At 43.3% G+C, this 24770-nt stretch overlaps 1 protein-coding gene across 1 annotated transcript in view; it reads right to left on the reverse strand.

Moving 5' to 3' along the window:
* Positions 1-1677: 1677 nt before the first annotated feature.
* Positions 1678-24770, reverse strand: part of LOC144791558 (nicotinamide/nicotinic acid mononucleotide adenylyltransferase 1-like) — a 92751-nt gene continuing 69658 nt past the window's right edge. Inside the window, exons 3-4 of the mRNA XM_078666275.1 lie at positions 9719-9842; positions 1678-1765 (exon numbers count right to left, since the gene is read on the reverse strand). Of these exons, the coding sequence (XP_078522401.1) occupies positions 9811-9842 (32 nt within the window). The 3' untranslated portion in view covers positions 1678-1765; positions 9719-9810. The remainder of the gene's footprint in view (positions 1766-9718; positions 9843-24770) is intronic.

Below are 24770 nucleotides of genomic sequence, written 5' to 3' on the forward strand. Positions count from 1 at the left end.
AACCCTCTCACACCTTTCTTCACTTTTGCTCACTTTTTTCACTCACCCTCTTTCTCATTCACACTCGTCCAAACACTCTGTTTCCCTCAATCCCTAGTTTTAACTCACTCACTTTTCCACTCACTATTTTCTAAGTTTTTTTCACTCCATCTCACTTACTCTGATTTTTACGCAGCCTGTAACTCTGTTGCTCACTTATTTTCTCAGTCACTGACTCTCTCATTCGCTGTCTCTCACAATCTCCACTCACATGTTCCTTCACTTTCACTGTCCCTTGTTCACTCTCTGTCTCTCTCATTTATTTTTCATTTATTTTTCACCTCTTTACTCCTCATTCAATGACCCATTTTTACTCAATCACCCTTTCACTCACGGACTACCTTAGTTTTACTCACTGTCTTTCAATCACTCAAACCACAGTTTATGCACCCATTAACTCAGTTTATCATGTACTATCTTGCCTATTCTCTCACGCATTCCCTGTCCTTCACACCCTCTCTCAAACTCTCCTTCACTTTAAATCACTCACTCTCAATCACTGGTTCATCCATCTCCCCTCTCCCAGTCTCATACACTTTCACACACTCTTTCTCTCACTCTGTCTCACAAACAAGGTATTAACATATATTTGTAACTTTTCTTTTTATCCCATTAAAGTGTTTTTTATGTTTTTAAAATCTTACTTTTTGTGTTTTTTCTTTCATGGGGAATCAATACTTAAAATACTGCATTTTTTAAGTCAGTAAGATGACACATCATGAAAAATGGGAATACACTGTGTTCAGAAAAGAAAAAATATATATGTACATGCATTCTGTGGCACAAATACTTTCTGTGAACACTGTGACTTTGTTCTCCACAAGAGATGCCCTTGCCACACATCAATCCATGCAATCCAACAGACTTGAAGCAGGAATCAGTGAATGTATTCTTGCACCTCCGGCAGGATATGCTTAGCCAACCTTTCTTCAGCAGAGAGAACCCCCCACTGGTGCCCCGCAACCCATTGCTGGCCAATCGCCTTGTTTGTGAAACACCCTAAGGACCCCACTTTTATTGTGGTGCCATGATGCTACTTCCAGTAATTTTCAATGAGGTGCCACGCTGAGCGACAGAGTGGTGAAGCAAATATATTCAATTTGACCCCTTGGAGGTCATCCTGGTAAACCCCTCCCTTAACTATCCCCAGAAGGTCAGGGGACCCTAACCTGGCACCTTATTCCTTTTATTTTTTTATTTTCAACAACACAGGAGCTGAGTCTCCAAAACTCCAAGTCATAAAATTACAGCTGCAACATTTTCTTCAGGTTGCAGACAGCCAATCAGATACCGTGTTTTGAGCTCGCAGTACCCCGATACTCCATGGTAGCACTGCAAAAGTACTGCATCGCTATATGTACATACATTTCCAACCTCAATTTCTCAAAAACTGCTGAAGGAATTCTCACCAAATCAACTTTTTGAATAAGGATTCAGCTTTCTGCCAAATTTGATGTGCTTCTGGTCAGTCGTTTTGGCTGTAGTGCTGCTCAAAAAGCCCAAGGGAACTTTCATGGAGAAAACACATTTTAGCCTCCCCCTTTCTCAGCCCCTGCTTGATGGTCATCCCAAAACTTGCTAGGACGGAGAAGAGTTGGCTTAGCCTTCTTCTAAATTGAACACTGTCAGACTGTGGTGGTGGGCTTCAGCAAGGCCTACCAGTGCTAGGGGTTCGCCCTTCTCTGCACAAGTCCTCAGACCAATAGAATCGAAGTTGGCACAGAAACTGGAATAGAAAAGATAACATGTATTAAACCTCATGAGGTGGACCTACATTCACACAACACCCTCGGAAATGTATGAAGTAGCACCCTGAATGGAAGGAGCTTGGTCCTTTTATACCCACACAGGGGCTCAAAAGAAGGCGGTACAAGAAGTAGGTTTTAGGTACATATAAGGTCATACAGAAAATGCACAGCCAACAAGTGGGAGGAGCTAACAGTTGCTAATTCTGGTGAACACATCCTGACATTTACAGACTAACAGCAGCTGCATGGACAGCTGCAAGCTCAACTGAGCATGTGCGAAGCAGAGGAGGCTAAATATAGCCTGTCTCTAGACAGATTTCAAGAGCAGACAACAATAAGGTAGGACAGAGTACATGGCAAGCACGTGGTAGCACATGGCAGACAAAATGGCTGACAGAAATACAAAATGGATTTCACAAGACGGACAAGATAGCCTCTAAATACAGGATGGCTTCTGCTAATGCTAACCCAATCGCAGCCAAATTACAACAGACAAAACTTTTAGCATTAGCTGAAGACATTCGTTCATCTGGGGTAATCTAGATATGCATCTTGTATATCAATACTCATCAGTTCAGTGACCTCTTTATTTAGTATTTGTTGGGCTTTCATTTCTGCAACATTTCTCTTGGCAGGTGTACAAGCAGTGATGCAAATAGAGAAAAGCATAGGACCACAATGTATACATATACAGCATGTAAATAGTATCACCAATAGTATACATAATATAGTCAGTAGCTTCCAGCCCCAAGTAATAAAGAGTGTCCACAACCAGTTGGAAAAAGTCTATGTACCAGTCTCTGCAGCAATTTTATGCAGTTTAGAAATTGCATCATATACTGAAGGCGAGTGATCCGGAATGAAAACACAACAGCTGCTGCCAATGATGCGACATGCACCACCTCGATCAGACAAAATCACATCAAGCACCATACGATTCTGGAGTGCTATAATCCTCGCAACTTGCAGCTCCTCACCTTATCTTTGTGCTGTTCAATGCAGCACCCACGAAGAAGAATAAACCTAATTTAAAGTCGACATATTGTTGCAAAACAGTGTCAGTTTGGTCAACTTCATCCATACTTATTGTCCTCTTATTTCTGTTCTTGGAAATGTCATTGTATAATTTGAAGTTGAGATGATACTATGCAGGTGCCAAAACACAGCGGGCAACAGAAAGGACACATAGCAGACCCCTGACCACCCAACAGGTAGTTGATAATATCCCTTATTTCCGCACACGAAGTAAGTATTATGTGAAGACGTAAAACTGCTGTTATCAGCACCTTCAATGGTTAGAATTACAGTACATTCACTTCTCCCCACTGGAATTCTCCCAACACTACTAATACATAAATCTGCTTTAGCTCTTGTCACAGAAATTACAAAAGGTCCATTGTTCTTCATAGTCCTTGTATTTGTGAACACATGTGGCATAGAAATATTATCAGGTTGGTACTCCTCCCATTCCCATTTGGTTCCTCTAGCTTGAGGGTAACCATTCTCATCAGGATAACACTCTTTATTAAGGTGATAATTGATTTGTCCCACTGTCATCTCTGTAATGTTGGCCCTTTCAGAGGCAAACAAACGTGCAAACCAGGCTTGACAAGAACCGTTGTGAGAAAAAGGGAGAGGAATAAAAGGTGTACCTCCTTTCTTTTGGTGTGCAAGTATCATCCCAAACACCCAACAGTTGGCAGGATTCGTGGCGTTATGAGTATGATGCAACATTTGGATGAATGTTTTGTTTAAGTAGGATTGTCGATGCTTCTGCTCATGGTAGTAGTGGTGTTCAACTTGTATTGCAGTAGTGGCGGTCAAAAGCTCTCGAACAGGAGCCACTTTCTCAACATACCATATAATTGCTGCCATAACCACCATTGCACCAACAAACCCTACAGCACAACTGATTTTCTTATTGCAGATCTTAGCAACTTTTGATCTTTCAGCAGACATGATCACTTCGTTGTCAAAAAAACAACCGTAGGAGCTCTTATCCCTGGGCAGCCGTTGATTTGTTCACAGAGGGCCAAGACGGGTGTCACTTCGCTGGACTGATCCCCCCTTGCCACATCGGCACTCCGTTTCACCAACCCAGGGCGGTAGCTCAACCAGTCCTTTTCCACAATGCAGGCTCTTTCCTTGGTCTCAGTTGGTATTGCGATGCTCCAGAAATCGCGTGGTCCGGGAAGATTTCCTCAGATTCGTCAGGTGGGATGGCTTGGTTTTTCTCTGTATCCAGAATCTCTCTATGGTCGGTCAGCACAGCAGGTTCCACCAAGGTAGGCGACACACGCTTTCAGTGTGTGCTATGGATCCAGTTCTTTCTGTTTGTCACTCTAACTGCTGTCCTTGTAGCTAGGAGCACTTGCTCTGGACCTCGCCACCTCGGCTCCAAGCTGTGCGACCTCTCGAAAACTCTGACCATAACCGGGTCTCCAGGCCGGAGATCGTGAGCCTCACCTGTAATTTACTGAATCCTAATTGGAGATTGTTTCACAATTAAAGACTATTGAAAAAGAAAGATTTTTGTGTGACTTCTCTGCAGCTCTGATTTCTGTACTCTTGGCCCCATCCTGTTTATACTTATCATTGTAGAGACATCCTCCATCATGTTTTATGTCTGCATTCGAAGACCCTGATCAGCACTTCTATCTAGGACCTTCAAGCATCTATCTTTTTGGCTAGGAATTTAGTAGCAACTTCATTCCTTATTTTTTAATGTACTCTTTGGTGCACATGCATCAAGAAAAATAGGCCAGCTTGAATCCAGTGGCAAATTGATCAAGCAACCCATGTCTGGGTGTTCCCTGCCAACTTCTTGTGTTTGCACTGTTCACCCTTAGTTGGCAGGGTATGCCCAGACGTGGGTAACTTGCTCACTTTACCACTGGATTCAAGCTAGCCTGGCTGAAGAAGGGTGTTACCAAGAAACTGGTCCCAGGGTGCTGGTCCAGGGAAGACATGGCTTGGCAGTTCGGGCTGGACTGTTCTCATGAGGCACAGGGTCAAGACTGATTTGCATATAGCTGTGACAGAACTGGGGTGGCAAAGTGAGCTAAAGGATGATGATGGATTCAATCCAGATCTGTGACTGGGGGTGAGGTCTGAAAAGTTTCAGCACTCCATCCATCATCTCCTTGTGTTTGCTTTGTCCACTCCCCGTAAGTACTGCACGTGCAAGCAAAGTGTTGGGGTGTTGTAGCATGCACAACCATGCCATTGTAATTGTGCCACCACATGATAGAGCTTGAAACCTGGTGCTCCGAATCTGCCCTCAGTGAGTGGGTATTGTAGTTTAGACAGTGGAAACCCGTGGCGGCCCCAACTCCATATCAGCTCCAGTAGTAGGCCTTGTAGTTCCCGAAAGAAGCTCCTAATGAGCACAATGGGAAGGGCTGCAAAGAAATAGAGCAATCAGGGAAGGACTAACATTTTAGAGATTGCTACTTCACCTAATGGCTACAAGGGGATCAAGTGCCCAAAGGACTGGGATCGGCATATGGAGCCTATTGCTTTGCCAAGATTTTCCTCCCTGATGTCTCTCTTGATGAGATCAACCTGTATGCGTAAATATTTGAAATTGTCATAACACCACTGCAAACGAGTCCCTGTGGGTTCCGCATGATTTTCGTTTGTTCTGTGCACTAGGGGAAACACGCATGATTAAGGCCAGTTTATGCATAAACCAGAAATTGCTCCAAAGCTGTCCACAATCTGCATTAGGCCTGGAAGCGAAGACCCCACCTCCATCAGGAAGACCAAGGCATCATCGGCATATACATCATCCAGAGAGAAAGCAACAGAAGGCGAAATTTCTAACATTGGTAAACTTGATCAAGGTGTTACAAAAGACCCACAAGCACAGTGATCTGATAATTTCGGGAGATTTTAATAGTAATTTCATAAACTGCAAACAGTCCAGAAGTAAGAGGAGGGATAACCCGGGAATTAAATCAACAATCCAAGAGCTTGAAGATCTAGATTTAATCACCTTGAACGGTATGTACCAGGAGAAAGACCAGCGGCCACCACGTTTGCGAGTGGAAAGAGTCAATCAATTATAGACTTTACCATCGTCAGTAACAATCTCTTTCCTAGGACAAATTGCTTCTAAATTTGCCCACGTCCAGAAAGCAATCATTTTCCACAGATAACGAAAATTAACATCAATCTAGCTCAAACACAAATATTAAAGTCTCTGGCAAAATTTCCAGAAAAATATAATCTGAGGAAACTGAAGTGGCGAGGACAAGACACAAACATAATAATGGGAACAATCCAGGATTATGTGAAGACACAAGGGACACACAAAGAAATAGCGTTAAAAAATTGGGAACTTTTGGGGCAGTTTCTAATTCATAAATTTCCAGAAATTCCAGGCCAACAAATGAAGAAAGATACTAGGAAGGAGCCATGGTTTAACAACCAACTGCAAGATCTTAAAAGGAGCATTGCCAGAGAGGTATTCCTCCGTGCAACGGCAGCAAAAACGGGAAAAAAATCTGATAACGGTAAACTCAAGGAAATGCGGAAAAAATATAAGAAAAATTTAAGGGAGGTAAAACTAGAGTACAAAGAATCCATCTGGAATAAACTAATTTGGGCAAGCAAACTGCCAATAACAAGGGAATTCTGGGGAATAATTAATAATCTGACAAAGAGCTCAAGACTCCAACAAGACAACAGACTAGGAGAAGATACATGGATTAAATATATCTAAAACAGCCCTAGCTAGTATGGTGGCCAAGAGAAATATCGCAAGATTGTGGGGTAGTGATCTGTCACCCACGGTGGAGGAATGGGAACTGGATCTGGACTGGTGTCAGTGGGCAGAAAAGGTGATCTACAAAAGTCGAGGATGCCCCAAGAAATGGGAAAGGATATGGGCGGCTTGCAGGTGGTATAGAGGGCATTGGATGGACTCCCAGCCGAATGTAGAGTCACAATGAGTGGAAAGTAGTGTAGGACTTGCTGGTTCTGGCCTGTGTCCTTCAGGGCAGAGGGCTGTGATGCCTGCCCCTGGGTGGGTTCCGGAGGTTGGGACTGCATTAAGGAGAGGGGCTGTAGGGTTCTGGTGGAAGGGAGGTGCCGAGCGAGAGATGGTTGTTCACCATGTGTAGGCATTGATGGGTTTCTGTTTGGTTGGAGGGTCTATCGAGGGTGGTGGGCCTAGCCTGTGCAATGTAACTGTGGGTGATTATATTCATGATTGTCAATGAATTCCCGTTGGTAAGCTGATGTGCTATGTTCTGGAGCTGGTTATTTCAATAAAATGAAATAAAAAATATATATATATATATCTAAAACATGTACAATAAATTGGACTATAACCATGTTAATGCAGCCACGGTCTTGAAAGAACCCAGAGGAGAACATCTTAGTCCCCAACCACAGGAAGGCCACTCTCAGCAAATGCTAGAGATCAGCAGTTACGTATTAGAAAATCTCGTCAATACCAAACAATTGAAAGGAATAATAACAAAATTAATGACAGAGGGGGCAGCAGGACCAAATGGGCTACCAAATGCTCTTTTCAATAACGCACCTGAGTTTTGGGCAAATTATTTCACACCCCTTTTCAACTACATTTACAATCAGAAAATCGTAGTAAGTTCCTGGAGAGGGAACATAATCCACCCAATATTTAAAAATGGATTTCATGGCAAGCCAGAAAATTATAGATTGATATCCCTGATCGACATAGAAGCCAAATTATAAGCATCATGTCTACTTATTCACCTACATGAATGGATGAATGAGAAGAAGATAATTCCAAAGTTTCAAACAGGTTTCAGGTCAGGAATTGGAACAACTACAAATTTGACCACTTTGGCTCTTCTGAGCGAGAAAGCACTAAAAGGAAGACAAAATTATTTGCATGCTTCATCGACATGAAAGCTGCGTTCAATAGAGTAACTAGAACTCGACTTTGGAATAAATTATAAACCTGGGGGCTACTGATCAATCTATTGGAAACGTGGGCCAGAGTAAAACTAGGCAATGGAAGTAGAGTATCCACAAGAATAAACACTCAGTACGGCTTAAAACAGGGCTGCGTCCTGGAACCGAGTTTGTTCAATTTGTACTTAGGAGACATAACTGAGCATATGCAATCATCAAAGAGCCATCCGCCAATGTTGCCCAAAGAGCCTATACCATTTTTACATTATGCGGATGACATCGTAGTGCTAAGTCAGAGTCCGATTGGGCTGCAAAGAGCAATGAACAGCTTATTACTTTATCTGGACCAGGAAAATCTAGAGGTAAATAAAAAGAAAACAAAGGTGGTGTGCCTAGTTGACCCATAGAAAAACAAGTTTAAATGGTATGTCAAGGGAGATCAAGTGGAAGAGCAAGCGTCCTATAAAGATCTAGGTATAAAATGTGGCGCGGCACCTCATACAAGGACCACAAACAGGATCTAAGTGCGAAAGCCCAATCATTAATTTTTGCTTTTCGACTGCTGAATGAAAAATTGAGCTGTCCGGCTTATACTCACCTCCTAAAAGTGATGGCAGCCCAAATTGTACCTACTCTGTCTTTGTCAGGGTCTGACTAAGGTGCCTACCTAGTAATGAACTACATCTCCCAGAATGCCTAGCATGAAGGGGGCGGACCTCAGAAGGCATATCTTCTCATGGATGCCTGCTACTGGTGCTTGTGATTTGTCCATTGGGAGCTGATGTTGCGGACGCCCTGTCCCCGCGGAGTTGCAGGGGAGGTGTGGTTCGTTTTGCTCTGTGGCTGCGGAGCAAGTTCTGTGAAACTACGCGAAGACAGTTACCGGCTGGTACTGTCTAGAGGTCATTCTGCAAGACGCGTGAGACGCTTGGATTGCCCCCTCCGCGTTCTTGTGTTACCGTTTTACCGGGTAAGTGAGTGAACAGGAGACGCTTGGATTTCCCCCTCGCTGTCACTCACGGGACGCGGATTCATCTGCGCTGCAGACACCGGCTGGTGCTGCGACTTATAGGTGCCGTGGGAGACGCGGGATTTCTCCCTCCGCGCTCACCTATACTTAGACGGTGTTCTCGGCTGAGAACATCAAACAGGAGACGCAGGATGGCACCCTCCTGTTGGTGAACTATTGGTTTTGTTTGTTTTCCGATACTCTACTTGGGAGCAGGAAGAGCCTGCTGGTTATCTTTGGGTTTCGTTTTTTCCTTTTCTTTACTGAAACAGCGGATGCTGGTTCACTTTGCAAGAAGCGGCTGGGAGAGACTTTCATCTATTCAGACGCCTCTTGAGGACCCCCTTTTCAGTTTCTCTTCCTTTGGCAACTGGTGAGTGAATGTGGGTTATGAAGGCGGGTGAGTGATGCACATAACACAAGCAGGGTGTAGACAGGCTGTAACGTGTAGTTATTCTCCTCAGCCTGAGAAAGACATCAACAGAGGGAAGGGACGTTTTTTCCTGAGTCTTATCAGGTGAGGATTCACAACAGTTCTTGTGATATATCAAGGGGTTCTAGAGTGCAGTGGGCTAATGTGTCCTTTCTTGTCATTCCAGGTCCTTATCCCTGCTGTTCCCTTTCCCTTCCCTGTTTTCCCTCGCCTGATTGCCTTTACACTCTGGAAGTTACACAGTCAGAGTGCGGGGACATCAGGAGGTGGACCCCATTTGAGCATCATTTCCGACCCTGAGGAATAGCAGCCGTGACAGTCTTATGGTTTAGAAACATGACATGGCAAAGAGGCAGAGTTATTAAAGGTGCTCCAGATCAAGATATACAAAGTCATCTTTAATATTCCCAAGTCAGCATCCCCCGCACAGGAACGGCTAGAATTTGGCCTTCAAAATCAAAGGTTTCGGAGCATGAATTCTTTTGCGAAGCTCAGCCATAAATTTTGATCATTAGAGCTGGGCACACTGAACAACCTATGCTGGGATGAAATAAAAGCACAAATGGTGCAAGAAGTACCTACCTCTTGGGGAGCGTATTTGAGGAAATCACTGGTGGAACTAGAGACCCAAGCAGTATGGAACAGCATGGCATAAAAGTCAACATTTAATAAAGTCAGTAATCTGTCCGCCAAGAAGAATTCGTTCCTGGAAGACAAAAACATCTTGTCGAAACGATGCCATACATGGACAGCAATACATTCCTATACTCATACAAAACCCCAAGCCTACCTAGCAGCCTATTTCAGCTCCGAGATAAAAAAGAGTTTTATTTACTATCGGCAGGGAATCCATGACTCGAAGGCCTTAATGCCATCTTGGAAACGTAACTATCAATTTGAGAACTGTTGACTATGTGGTTATTCGGACGAAACATTAATACATCTGTTGTGTGTCTGCCCAGCTGTAAAGGAACTAAGGAAATCCTCTTTAAAATCGATTTTTAACAAGCTAAATATTTTTCACATGCAGACAAGCTGTGAATAGATGAATGGAGGGCTCATCAATCATTCTGTCTTGTTGAGGTGTAAAATATTTTGCCCAAATCAGGAAACTACTCCGACAAGCAGATCAACCGAATATGAACACTGGTTGAATTTCTTTTTTTTAATATAGCCATTTGAACATTTAAGGTTATAAAGCACTAGGCACTTTAAAAGCCATTTTAACCGGTCGGTTGGTTTAAATTGTACGTTTTTCATCTATCAGCGCTAGCAGCAAATCCCCAATTATGAGTAAATTGCGGTTTGTGATAATGACTTTTTTTTATGTTAGTGGAATACAAAAAGTATTGTTTTGACCTCAGTTAAACCACCTTGTATTTAAACATTTTATCATGTACCAATAATTCTTTTTTATGTGATACCATGGTTTTATTGTGAAACTTGTTTTATGCACTTTTGTAATGATTTTAAATAATCAAGCTATAAACTACTACTACTACTTTTTGGCATCATCGGCATATAACAAGATTATGTGATACATGTCTCATTTGTGGATGCCCCAATCAGCTGCCCACTGGCAGAGTTGGCAGGCCAGGGGCTCCATTGCCAATGCAAAAATGAGAGAGGATAGCAAGCAGCCCTGTCTCGTACCCCTGCAAATGCTGAACATATCAGAAATCACATGCCCAGTCTTTACTCATGCCATAGGGCCAGCTTACAGGGTGCACACCCAGCCCACGAATTCAGGTCGGAACCTCATGTTGGTGAGGTCCGGAAAAGGGAAATCCCAACTCAGGGTGTTGAATGCTTTTTCTATGTCTAATGACACTGCAATCTGGATGTACGACATTACAACGCATACTTTTACATCAAATGCTTTTACAACGCGGTTTTTACAACGCATACCATTACAATGCATAGTGCTTTGGGGCGCTGGATAGTGAATAGTTTATGTTACTATTCCAACTCGAGTCCCCGTGGATAGTAGGGAAGGTGTTGGACAGTAAATTAAACCTATTTCCTATCCTAGAGCGCCCCCCAGCGCAATGCGTTGTAATGGTTTGCGTTGTAAAAGTTGCGTCGTAAAGGCACTGCGTGGTAAAAGTTGCGTTGTAAAGGATGTTTACCCTGCAATCTGATCAAGAGCTTCTGCTAGTGTGTTATGCAGGAGACGCCGAAGATGGTGAATTTCCAAAAATGTAGTGTGTCCTGGGATAAAGCCAGATTGATCAGTGTGAACCAATGACTTAATGAAAGGAAGGAGGTGGTTCGCTGGTATCCTGCCCATGATCTTACAATCCAGATTAACACCTTAGCAGCGGTCAGATTTACCGCAGTGCGCTGAAGATTACGAAAACCCGCGTATCATGACGAGCTGAGCTCGTCATGAGTGTACGAGAGGTGTACCTCATGACGAGCTGAGCTCGTCATGAGCGTCGAAGGGGTTAAGCAGAGAGAGAGGGTGGTATGAGCGAACATCCAACTGGTCTCTACCGGGGATTGGACAGAAACACAATCAGGGCCTCGTGAAGTGAGTCTAGTAGATGACCCTGCCCCATGGCCTCGGTAAACACATCAAGAAGGCGATGAGTGATGTGGGTGAGGAAGATGGTGTAATATCCAACTGGTAAGCCATTAGTGCCCAGGGTTGTACCCAGGGATGCAGTTGTTACTGCCTGCACGTGGCTAAGGAGTGTGGTCCTCATGTTATAGCATCTCCAACATGTAGACATTGAGTGTTAGAATATTGTATGCAGATATATCGTGTGACTAAAGTATTGTCACATTGGATGTAGATTTTCTATTATTAACTGCGTGACCTTTTTGCAGATATTTTGAAAACAGTATTGATGTCAGACTATATTCTTGTAATAAAATTGTGGTACCAAAGTAATCTGGTCTCCTTCCTTGACTCTGGTTGTATTTGGGTCGATTACTGTCTTAGCACTATATCAAACTAGCAAATAAAGTGGTAACCCACACAGATCTGTAGTAGTGGCATTTTCAGCTCATTTTACCTTTTGTACTTCACAGGTCTTTTTTCATTTAATAAGTGTAGTTCAATGTGCAAATGCCTCAGTAGGGCAATATTATAAAACAAAAGGGCAGTTTGCTTTGTTGCTGTATAACTGAGCCACTACTTATGTGATATACATCGCCTACAAAAAGTCCTCAAAATATGAATACATCAGTGAATAAAACATAACTATGTGAACGTTGGAGGCCTTCAATGTATAAATCCACATTTTCTGAATTCGATTTTTAAAGAGAAATAAACTTTTTTTGACACATGACATTCTTTGAGATGGCTATCAAATTCAGCTAAATGGGTGTTAGCATGCAGCCTTTACCTTTGCTAATTGCCGCATCAACACCTCCATTAAATGTGCAGATGTATTATTAATGCTTCATGTTTTCTTGTGCTTAAATAACTAAACGAACACCACAGACCTCTACAGGCACTAATCGAACGCTTGGCATAGAACATTAGCAAACAGAACGTATGGCACACTGAAAAAATGTGATGTGTGTGCAACATTTCTGCAATTTTCAGGCACTTTAGATAGCACACTATTTATTGTCATTAAATTAAATGGAACTCATTATAATCATCTGGGGAGGAGAGAAGACTTAGCTGGCCTTGATGAGGTTTGATCTCCTGACCTCTTCATCACAGCAGATGTCAGCAGTATGGGTGAAGTGGATTGTTTCCATGATGCCCTGGATGCTGGCTACAATGTCTGGATCTGTGGGAGCAGTAAAGTAGCGCCAAGTGGACGTGGAATAGACAGAGGAGAGAGTTATCTCTTAGGAATCGTACTTAGGAGAGAAATGGAAAAAGGTGTTGCTTATTTTGTTATTGTATACATTTTTCAATGCGAATGTTGAGCACATTCATCATGGGTGCATAACCACTAAGGTGATGTTTATTACCTATGCTATTGCTGCCTTTGTTCTCCATAATAATAATGTCGTTGCATTGCTCACACCTTGACGACAGCCAGTACAGCAAGTTTATGGAGAAAGGGATGCATTTTTGCATGTGTCCAGTAGAGGACGCTCGCTCCTTTCTAGTTCTACCATCTTGACATTTTCGCATCGGAAGATCCAGAGATGGAGACAGACCAAGTTTAGCTTCAACTACTTTCTTTCAGGGGAGTAATTCCGCCGTTATTAAAATGCTGCAAGCTGCTGCACAGAACAAATAATATGCCTAAAATCTGTCTGGATTCCTTACTGAATTACTCATTAACATTGTCTAGGAGCAGCGCTGGAAATAGTTACACCCATAAACTGGGGGTCAAAGTGAGCCAGCGGAAATGGGGTGTAGCCACGAAGGGCGGAGTCACGTGAAGAGGATTCTGACAACGTATTCTTTTGTTTTGTAAAAGCTCTGCTGAATTATTTTTTGACCAACAATGACAAATGTGACCGTAATTTTGTTCTGTATTAAATAATTGGTGACAGGCTGCATTTTTAAATCCTTTTACAGGGTGACCCCTCCAGCAGAGATATGTGTGCAACCTGTAATATTCAGGGCACAATATTAACGGTGAGAGAATTCTGGGAATGTTAATGCACTTCCTAAAGAGATCTGTGGTTGTGCAGTCACAGTTTTGACTCATAAAGTAACACAGAGGATTAATGTGCCTGCTCCAAAGAGTATTGTGTAACATGTAGTTCAGAGATCCGTACTTTAGATATGTACCTGAGTTACAGCTTATGACAGAGATCCCTTTGTTACTTGATGTTCATTAGTGGCAATTCTTCTAATAAGGCACAGTAAGCTATCAATTGGCATCACAGAGCTGCATGCAAGCTGCAAGGAAACCACTGGCGTAACGAAAATTGACAGAGTGCAGTGCCGAGGGGGCCCCCTGTAGCTTCGTGCCCCCCCGCACCGCGTGGGCTGCGGGGGCCTGTATTACGCCCCTGAAGGAATCCTATTTTTATTAGGTCGAGCGTAGGCAGCGTGCATGCGCTGTCTGTAAGACCTGTTGTAATCACTAAACTGAGTGTATCCCACCTTGTGCTTCAATTGGCTCACTCCTGTGTCCCTTGTATTTCCTGGCTCCCTAATTGGTGGCACTCCCGATAGATCACTTCTGTTACTAGTTAAGAAACACCGGCCACCTACAGTTTCCTTACGCTATAGCTGTTTATTTATTACTTTGAGGCCTACTTCTTTTATTTTGTTGTACTGTTACAGTGTGAGTGTTTATAACATGTAGGTACAGGGGCGTTGCGCTTTATGTTTTAGCACAGTGCCCGCTTTCATATTTCTTTGCACTGCATAAAAGGTACATGGGTGTCGCACTTAATATTTAGCATGGCGCCTGCTTTTATGTTTTTTTTTATTGTCATGGCACCCACTTCATAGGCCACTACTTTCATACCCTCTTGTTTTATTTTACATTTACTGATTCCGTAGACAGAGTCTGCGCTCCGGTAAACACCACCCCAGACCTGGGAAGTGCAAGACCACATTGTTATATCCTATGTCTCCTAGTTCCTAGCTGCTCAGCCTGTGTGAGTGTGATGCAATAGAATGTTCATGAGTGCATGGTTTGGATGAGTGGACAGTTGGAATGAGGGGAGCTGAGCAGCAGGGGGAACAGCATTTACAACGCAACTTTTACCACGCACTACCTTTACCACGCAACTTTTACAATGCAAGTCATTACAACGACTTGCGCTGGGGGGGCGCTGTAGGATAGGGAATAGTTTAATTTACTATCCAAAACCTTCCCTACTATCCACGGGGACTGGAGTTGGAATAGTAAATTAAACTATTCACTATCCAGCGCCCCCTGCAACGACTTGCATTGTAAAAGTTGCGTGGTTAAGGCATGCGTTGTAAAAGCATGCGTAGTAACGACATACATCCGAGCAGCAGGATGCTGTTCCCGATGGGGCTTATACCATCTTACCATGTAACCTAATAAACTACATAATCTAGAATATTGGCTACTGGACTGATTACCCACAAGGACCCTACTTCATTTTCAAAACACATGTCCGCCTGTATGCTGTTTGCAGACCCCGGTAACGCAGGGTGCAACAACTTCAGGTGCAGACGCTTTGCTTTAGACACTTGCGCGCGACAAGGTTTCTTCGACTGAATAGTCACTTAACATCATCGCTGCTCACATTTCTGCGGTGCCCGCAAGCCAAGCAGGGTTTTGTAAAGAAAGTTCAAACCCTTGCTTCTTTTTCTCATTTCTGTGACCCAGATTGCCTTTTCACCAATGGCAACACTCGACAATACCAAGGAGGTCTCTTAACCCCTTAGCTACGGCGACTATTCCTCTGCAGCGCTAAGGGGGAGGCGGGGCTGCGCGGCACTCCCGTACTCATGACGGAACCGCTCCGTCATGGCCCTCGGGTGAGCTGTGCTTATGACGGAACGGTTCGGTCATGGCCCCGCCCGCTCTTTAGAACGTCAGCGCATGTGCGGAATTCACGCCGCCCAGGCGCGGCGATCGGGCTGTAACGGAACCGTTCCGTCACCAGCACAGCCCACCCTTGGTTCGTGACGGAACGGTTCCGTCACGAGCACGCAAAGGGTTAAGCAATTAATTAATGGGAAACTAATTAGCGGCAAACTGAAGGCTGCTCAGCTGCATGCCGCCCTTGTGCACGTTCAGCCGCATGTCTGAGAAGCAAAATCACATCCATATGTCAAACTCTTTGTTGTGCTTTACAACTGGTTATATCTTAACTGAGCTGAGTGTGGGGCATTTTTATGCTCTGGTATCAGTATTAACACATTTGAATCACGAGTTTTCTTTTTAAAATTAAAAGTAAATTTGACTGAAGATACAATTCAGTTCATATTTTTTACACAGCATAATACATTGTGCAAGATCGATAGCCCAAATCGGTGAATAATCCATTTATTTTCAGACATTGGCCATACATTGTTTTTAGTTGTTTTATGTGGTCAGTACATATCTCTTCTATTTGTCTGCAAAATATCTACTCGCATTGCGCATGTGCACTCTCTGGGTTAATGCAAATCAACAGCCTTATTCATCAACGGGCCGTTTTGCGAGCCCCTCATAGCGATTCATAGCGAATCGCTATTAAGGACTCGCAAAACGGTATTCATGTAGGAATTGCTAAATAAATAGCGATTCCTACACATTCCTTATTTGTGAGTAGCAAATTGCTAATCGCAAATAGGGAATAACTCCCCATTCATTCCTATGGGCCAAAAGGCCCATAGGAATGAATGGGGAGTATTCCTTATTTGCGATTAGCAATTAGCTAATCGCAAATAAGATAGCGATTGAAAGGGTGCCAGGGGTGTCCAAAGGACACCCTGTAGCACCCCTTAAATGCAAATTGAAACAGGTGTTGCGCACACACATGTCCAAAGGACATGTGTGTGTGCAACATGCAACTTAGAAAAATGCTTTTAAAAGCATTTTTCTAAGTTTTTGCTATTTACCGAGAGGTCTGACCTCTCGGTAAATAGCGGCCCAAAATTGCATTTTCGCAATTTTAAAATGCTTCATGAATTGCATTTAAGGAATCTCAAATAGAGATTCCTTAAATTCCATTCTTCGCAAATGTGCGAATTCTTAAACAGCGAATTTTGCATTTGGGATGATGAATCCCAAATGCAAAAATTGCACTCGCAAAAGGCAAGATTCTGAGAATCTTGCCCTTTGCGAGTGCAATTTAGCTTGATGAATCAGGCGGCTAGTGTTCTCTGTCGACAAGATTGTACGCACAATCACCCCACGAAACCTCACACGCTACTAAGTTGATATTTCCACGTTCAAAGCACCGTGCGGTGATGCGCAGGGCCTGCACTCTTTATAAAATGGGGTATACACATTGAAGTTATTTAGAGCTTATACTTTGAAAGTGTTTTGGAGTTAATTTTGATATTGTTAAATCGGTTCTTGTAGCAAAAAGAAATGTCATGTTTTGAAAGGATACCGTTATGTGTATCTAAGCCTACAAATCGAAGATTCAGTAGTTTATTACTGTGACTAGATTGCCCAACTAATACCATTTGTGGTAACAGACGCATTGACAAGTTAAATATGCCTCCATTATTTACATGATGTGGTTATTCTGATTATGGCCAGTAATTAAAGAAACATATGGTAACACTAGCAGGTACAGGAGTCTCCTGTTAAAAAAGTATTGTTGCATATTGACTGTGATTTCTTATAGCAGAAGCAAGTATGATGATTTAATGACCATCTGCAGGAAATAACCTCATACTTATATCTCATACACTAAGTGCCATCTTGAAAATGTAGGTTCCCTTCCAAAATGTCTTCAATGAAATGTTGGATTCCATATATCTGATCCCTATTTGGCATAAAACACCTGCATCATTTTCTCTGTTTTTAAATGAATGAGTTTGATTTTTCTTTTTTTTTACAATGGAACATGGAAGGGCTTACCTATCCTGATTAATGCTGGCTTCCTTTTGTTAATGCGGATTTTTATTTCTCGTGCTTTTAGAAGCCATCAAACCTCCATAAACACCCAGACCGTGGGTACTTGGTTTAGGTAGTTAAGCACTCTCTCAATATTCTCATCTGAGTGTAAAATAGTCGTTATCCAGTTGCTGACTTTTAAAAGGCTGATCCTGGTAAATCTTCTCATCAGAATGTTAGCTTGCACAACCTAGCCCAATGTGTTGTCCTTTCTTGGGACTCTGCTCTGGCTATATTTAAAATAATAGGACAACAATTGCTTGAAATAATGTGGCAAAATGAACTGCAAGAGCAGTGGTATACATTGATTCTTTTGAGCATGAAAGTACATCACTCCTTATTTCAGTCATGTCTCCTCGACAGGCCCGATGGGGGAACTGAGCCAGAAATAATATATTTTTTAGTGTGCCATTTAGATGAGTGCTTTTTTTGTAAATGTGTGTGCTGCATTTTTTTCAACTCAAGCTAGCACTTGACTTGTTATCTTAAAGTACTGTTTTTAGGTCTCGGCCTGATCCAGCGCATGCGCTGGTCTGGCCGATACATTCAGTAGCTGCTTTGGAAAGTGCTACTTTCCCGGCGACCAGCTTACTATCACGCGCACAAGAGCGCACACGCATGCGTGTAATAGCAGGCTGGTGGCCGACAAGGTAGCACTTGCGGTGACGCGCTTGTGAACCACGCGCATCACCACTCGTGTTTTTTATTTATTTATTTCATTTCGCGGCCGCGCGGCTTTACTTCTACGGCCGCGTGGCCAATGCTTGTTTATCACTCCACAAGACTCTCCTCCTACTCCCTGCTTCCACTCCGCTCTCGTGCATTCATTCCCTCTTTCATCTCATCGCACTCCCTCCGTGAGAACCATGCTTCACTCTGTCTTCTCGCTCTCATCTCTGTCTTTCTCACCTCGTACCTGCTGCGTTGTAATGTTTTTTTGCCTTGCAAAGCCCATAGAGACTTGATGGCTTCCAGGCACTGGGTGTCCCTTATTCGAATGAACGGTCTGCCAGCACACCTGAGGCCGGACAGCATTGCTGCCAGAACTTTCTTTAATAGAGCTAAACCTGACTACAGGCCCAGATCTGACAAATGTGTCCTTGTTGACATGGAGTGACCCTGCTCGCCTCTAGGATGACTGGATTTATGTTATATGCTTGGAGAAATATACCCCCTCCCCCACTACACCCTACTCCATATTACAGTGGCTATAATGAGCCCTGCCATGGCACACCTGTAGCTCCTTTACCCATGGAGTTACAGCGATTCTTTGCTAAATGCAAATCGTGACCAATTTTCCCATGACCTTTTGAGTAGGATGCTCTTCTCACTGAATGACCAGGGCCCATGGATCTGAAATGATGATTAAAATTAACAGGACTTTGTGTAAAAACATCACAGATCCACACGGAGCCGCATCATGCTGCACACCAGGCTACTGACTCCCACCCTCACATCGGACCTGCACCACTCCTACCTTTACTGGAGCTTTTTGTGTATGTGACTGAAGGATAGGCTAACATGGCCTGCACTTTGACTTATGTATGCTTGTGTAGCTAGACATACACTCCCTCTTTCTCTGTCTCACACACACAGCATGAGGGAAACAGGTGTCACTACCTGTGTAATGGGTGTGATGTCCCCGAGCTCAGTTGTGGGCACTGCTTGCACTGCTGTTGTCAAAGTTGTATCACTTTGAAAGCTCAACCTCCGCTGCCCATGTCAACTTTTTCTTTGTATTTTTACAAAGCTTGGGAAAACCTTTTCATTAAAAAAAGTTTGGTATTGTCACTGCTTCTGTTTTTTTATTTGATATTTATGCTTTTCATGTGTGTCCTTTTCCCACCATTCCCATCCTATTTTCTTCATTTTTCCCGTTTTGCTTACTTGCTTCCTTTTACTATTCTTTGCACAGCCTCTCTTCCTCCCCATTCAGTCTTCCTCCCTTTTCTCTAATTGCTGTGGAGATGAATAGTTTCTCTGTGAGGTCTCCTGACTTTTCTCCATCCATCTCTCCCTGTCTGTCCATCCCTCTGTCCCTCCTTTCATTCTAAGTGCTGGAAAGATGAATGCCTAATCTGTGGGGTCCTCTGCTGCTCTGTCTCCCTGTCTCCCTCTCGGTTTGTGTCCCTTCCTAGCCGGGATATTCAGACTGTAGCTTTTAATTAAATGATAAGACCCGCCAGCACCCTCCCACATCCACGATAAGCGGCGTCTTCATCTCTAACAGGGTCCCTCCGCTTCCTTTTCTATTTCTCTCCCTCTTTTTTCCTTTCATGTCCTTTATAAATATATTTTTTATCGTCTCAATGGCAAAATAACCATGTTAACTCTTTAAAAAGCAAACACTTTCCAAAGCCAAATAATACATTTCCCCGTGTTCTATTAAATCCTCTGTTCCACTTCCTTTCTGAATTATGGGCTCTGTATGTAAAGTTTAAGTGATCTCTTGTTTATATTCACCTATTGCACACTCCTGGGCACAGGTGAGACCTGGGCTTTTTGAGATCTCCAGAATTGTCCTTGTGTGTGTCTGGAAAGGTGGTAAGAACTGAGGGCTTGTCAATCAAATCCTTCCACGCATGCAAAGTTCTTTGCAAAGACTGGCTATGGGTGAGAAGCACTCGTGTGAGATCTAGTTTTTATCTGTCGGAGGATGCACACATTTTCTTGTAATGTTGCTAACTTGATACATGTCTTCTGGAAGGTCACTGTGGGGTCTATGATCGCCAGAGTTTTGGCCAGGTGACAATTCGTGATGTGCACCCCAGAAGCCTTCCTTCTGCTTGATGGGGAAAGGGATAGTACAACTGTGTACTCACAGCACAGCTGACTCAACTAGCTCTCTGGATGGTGGATTCTGGTTGGTGGCAGTTGACACATTTTTTGTGATAGAGTACCTAGGGCTCTGTTTGGCTCCTATCTGCTTTAGTGACAGCCAGGAAATACCACCACTGCCCAGAACCAGTCGCTCGCAGAAGCAGTGGTATCCTACTTCTGACTCCGTGTAGAGGGATCTGTGTGCAAGTAGCCATGCTCATCTATAGGGCCACCTCTTAGCTAGTTGGCCAAATCACTCCACTTTTTCATGGACACTGTTTGCAGACCAGGCTTTCAAGCCACAGATAAATGCTATGAGGCTCGCCAGCCTAATTATCCCAGTGAGAGCAGGCCAGACTACAATGCCAACGAAGATTTAGATTGTCATGTTAAATCCCAGGGCTGAATACCTGGTCTCTGATGGCATGGAGGGGGGTGTCAACCAGACCTTTTGCTCACACCTGGTCCTGCTAACCTCTAGGATGACTGAATATGTCACACCCTAGAATGAAACCTCCTTGTGTGCACTTCAAACAGCAGTACTGGTGCTACCTTGGCAAACCTGGAGCTCTTTTCCTCTGTCTGGAAGTTTCTAGGATTCTTGAATGCACAATTCATACCCAAAATGCCCATTTTTATTATTCGGTATCCTCTGTTCAATTCTGGTGTGCTTTTTCAACTTGCTAGTTCATTGCAAATCTTACTATTACTAATTCAAATTTGGTTAGCTTTGGCTTATTTGCAATGCAAACTTTATCTCAATAAGTTGCTGTAACAATCTGCAAGTCCGCTATGGAAGCCCATTCATTTGCTAATTATTTTCCACATAAGGTTGCAAGACCATAAAGTGGAGTTTTCAGGATTTTGAATAGTTTCTTGTTTGAAGATGTTACTCTCTCCTGCAAACCCCACTACTGTACTAAGGTTACGAGTGACTTGGCACCCACCTTTCAGAGGTTCTTGCACCCACCCAAGTCTGGCCTGGCACTGGTACGTCCCAGCCGTGCACACACCGGGTGATGATCTCCACACCTCCTTCTAGACCCCAGATTACTACTGTTTGCAGTCTGTCACTCACCCCTCACCTCCCTGGCACTCACCCTTCACCCCTCAGGCCTGGCAGTCACTCCTCGCACCTGGAACTCACCCTTCTCCCTTTCTGGCACTCAGCATTGACCCTCCGTGACACTCAACTTCCCCTCCCTGGCACATATCCTTCACCTCATTAACAATCACCCATGTCCCTCCTTTTATTCACTGCTTGCCCCCTTGGCACTCACCCTTCACTTCCATGGCACTAGCCCGTCATCTCCCTGGCCTGGCACCTACCCTTCACTCCTTGCACTCACCCTTCCCCTCCCTGGCACTCACCTTTGACCCTCCTGGCTCTTACATCTCACCTCCAAGGCATTCAACCTTCATCTCCCTGGCACTCACCCATCATCCGCCTGACCTGGCACTCAACCTTCACCTCCATGGCATTTGCCCTTCACCCCCCTGGCCTGGCAGCTACCCCTCACCCCGGGCACTCATACTTCCCCTTCTCGGCACTCACCCTTACCCTCCCTGGCACTCACCCTTGACCCTCCTGACTCTTACGTCTCATCTCCCTGGCACTCACTCCTCACCTCTCTGGCACTCACCCTTCACCCCCATGGCCTGACAGTCAGCCTTGTCCCTCCTGGCATTCACTCCTCACCTCCCTGCCACTCACCCTTGACCCTCCTGGCACTAGCCCGTTTTTCCCCAAGAACAAAAAATAACAAGCATTGGCATAGCCAATAGGTCTCGCCTTTGGAACCTTATAAGTGTTTAGCCACGCAACAGTTGATGTGGTTGCACCAAGGATATTGTGCTGCATAAATAAATACTTAGAAGGTCCCAAAAGCGAGACCTATTGGCCATGCCAATGCTTGTTAAAGGGAAATTGTCACTCACTTGTCATTTCTGTGCTATCTGGTGCATGCAATGGTCTCAGTCACCTGTGCTCTTTTTCCTCTTGCACCATTTGTCCTTGCAACCAAACACACTTTGAAACTGAACTCAGTGTGCAAGGAGGGACTTTAAACAATGTCAAAATATGTTACAATGGCACTCTCTTGCAAAGCGGAATGTGGGACCTAATAACAGGAGCAGGGTTCACACTAGGTGCCAGAACTCTCTAAAATGGTGTATTTTGTTTACAAGGACTTTCTGACTTGTTTTTCTGAGTCCCATGCTGTTGCTTAGCCATTGCTAAAACCTCAATGAATCCTACCCTGAATTTTCATTGGTGTCCAAGCAAAGTGGTGGAAATGTTAAAAGGAAGCATACAAAGGCCGAGTAATACCTCTCTATTCTTATATGACACAGATTGCATTGGACGGGGTTCCTGTGTTATTTTCTACTCCTATGTCCTCTATCTCTTTCTCCACCATCTTTCTCCAGTTGTTCCTTCCTTTTATGCAATAAAGTTGCCCTCATCTCAAGGTTGTGCCTGAGCCTTGCACTCACAGGTGCCACATTATCTGCAATAAATGCAAGCTTGTGGGAGGGCAGAGGTCTTTCCTCATAGACCTGACGCAGCTTCCACAAATGGCTGCCTGCTTTGTACTTATGTTTGAGCAGTACCTGTTACTGTGACATAAGGTATATGGGACTAAGAGGAGAAAGGTATCTCCCATCTTTACTTTTAATCATAATATATAAATTTTTAATTTATAAATCAGTGCATTTTATTTGTACTCCAGTAACAAATGAACACGTTTTATATAGCCAACTGTAATTTGTGTGCTGAGATATTGACTATTATGCTTAAAATGTTTAAATAAAAGCTAAAAGTCCACATTGCTTCTGTTAACACAAGTCCATAATGCTAAGTGCTGTTGGTTGAAGCACCATAGCCCGCTGTTTACTTTCTGTGCACAAACTACCAATCTCTCTCTAGCTTCCTTTCTATCTGTTTTGTGCAGCTCCCACTCCTATCTATTCACAATTCGACATAATTCCACTACACAAATACACTAAACACCACACAATTCCACCCCACACAATTCCACAACTAACCATTCCAATTCAATACACATAGGGGCATATTATCAAGGGGCTTTATCTCCGCATTTTTGGCTTTAAAAGCCAAGAAAGCGGAGATAAAATTATCTCCCTATTACCAAGCTGTCGCTAACACCAGTTAGCGACAGCTAATAGGAGATAGTGACCATCTTGGGCCCTGCTTTGCATGTCAGTGATATTTATCACTAATGACATGCAAAGTGGGCGTGCCAAGATGTTAGCGACTGGAAACAGTCGCTAACATCGCTATCTCCTATTACCAACTTTTGGAGATATTCGCGCTAAGCGCGAATATCTCCAAAAGCTAACACCTACCCTGAGCAGTTCTTAGCCATGTTATCCAATGGGAGGTGGATAACATGGCTAAGAGCATTTGCTCGATAATGCATGAATATCGCTGACTTTTCAGCGATATTCATGCATTGCGGCCGTTTTTTATCACATTTGTGATAAACCTTGCTAATAGCAAGGTTTATCTGCGATAAAAATCGCCAATTTGCGGCGATAATTTTTGTCTCTAAACAAGTTAGAGACAAAAATTCTCTCTATTGGTTGGTAATATGCCCCATAGTTCCACTACAAACAATAAATATCCACATTTTCATTAACAACGCCAATAGCTCTAACTCTTGCTAATGCGAGACCAATTGCATTGTAAATCCTTGTTAGAAGGTTGTTAATAAGTGTTAGATCTGATAGTAAAAAAAAGGCATATTAGTGCAATTAATGCCAACCATTGTGTTATATGTTTAATCTTGTCTTTAAGTTTTGCTCAATCATGCACTTTTACCATACAATGCCGACCAGTAAGGACACTATTTGACTCATTTACTTTTTAGCCCTCATTGCCTTGTGTAACTTACTTGTATATTGATTTACACACTTGAAAAAAAAGTATAGTCTCTGTATAATGTGTGAGATGTAAAGTGCTCTGGCATCCTAAATTGAGTTAACTGCTATAAAATATTTAAATAAAAAATAAAATAGTGAATGCAATTTAAATTTCTATTTGTGTAATTACTCACATAGACAGTTACAGCTGACATTAGTACATTGCAGGCATATCTCTTACATACAGGGATTGAAAATCAAAAGCCTGCCTCCAATTCATACTTTCTCTTAAGCACTTGTGAAGTAGTAACAAGCTGCGTGCCTTTGTTTCCCTCCATTGCATTGGCATGTAGGTGTGAGGCTCCAGATAGCTCCAAGCCAGGTTCACGCGCAAACAGAAGAAGGGGCACTAGTCCTTTAACTGAAGCCTTGGTTTGGGCCCAACTAGAAGAGAAAATAAGAAGCCC

Source organism: Lissotriton helveticus, chromosome 11, assembly GCF_964261635.1.
Source record: "Lissotriton helveticus chromosome 11, aLisHel1.1, whole genome shotgun sequence".
Classification (NCBI taxonomy): domain Eukaryota; kingdom Metazoa; phylum Chordata; class Amphibia; order Caudata; family Salamandridae; genus Lissotriton; species Lissotriton helveticus.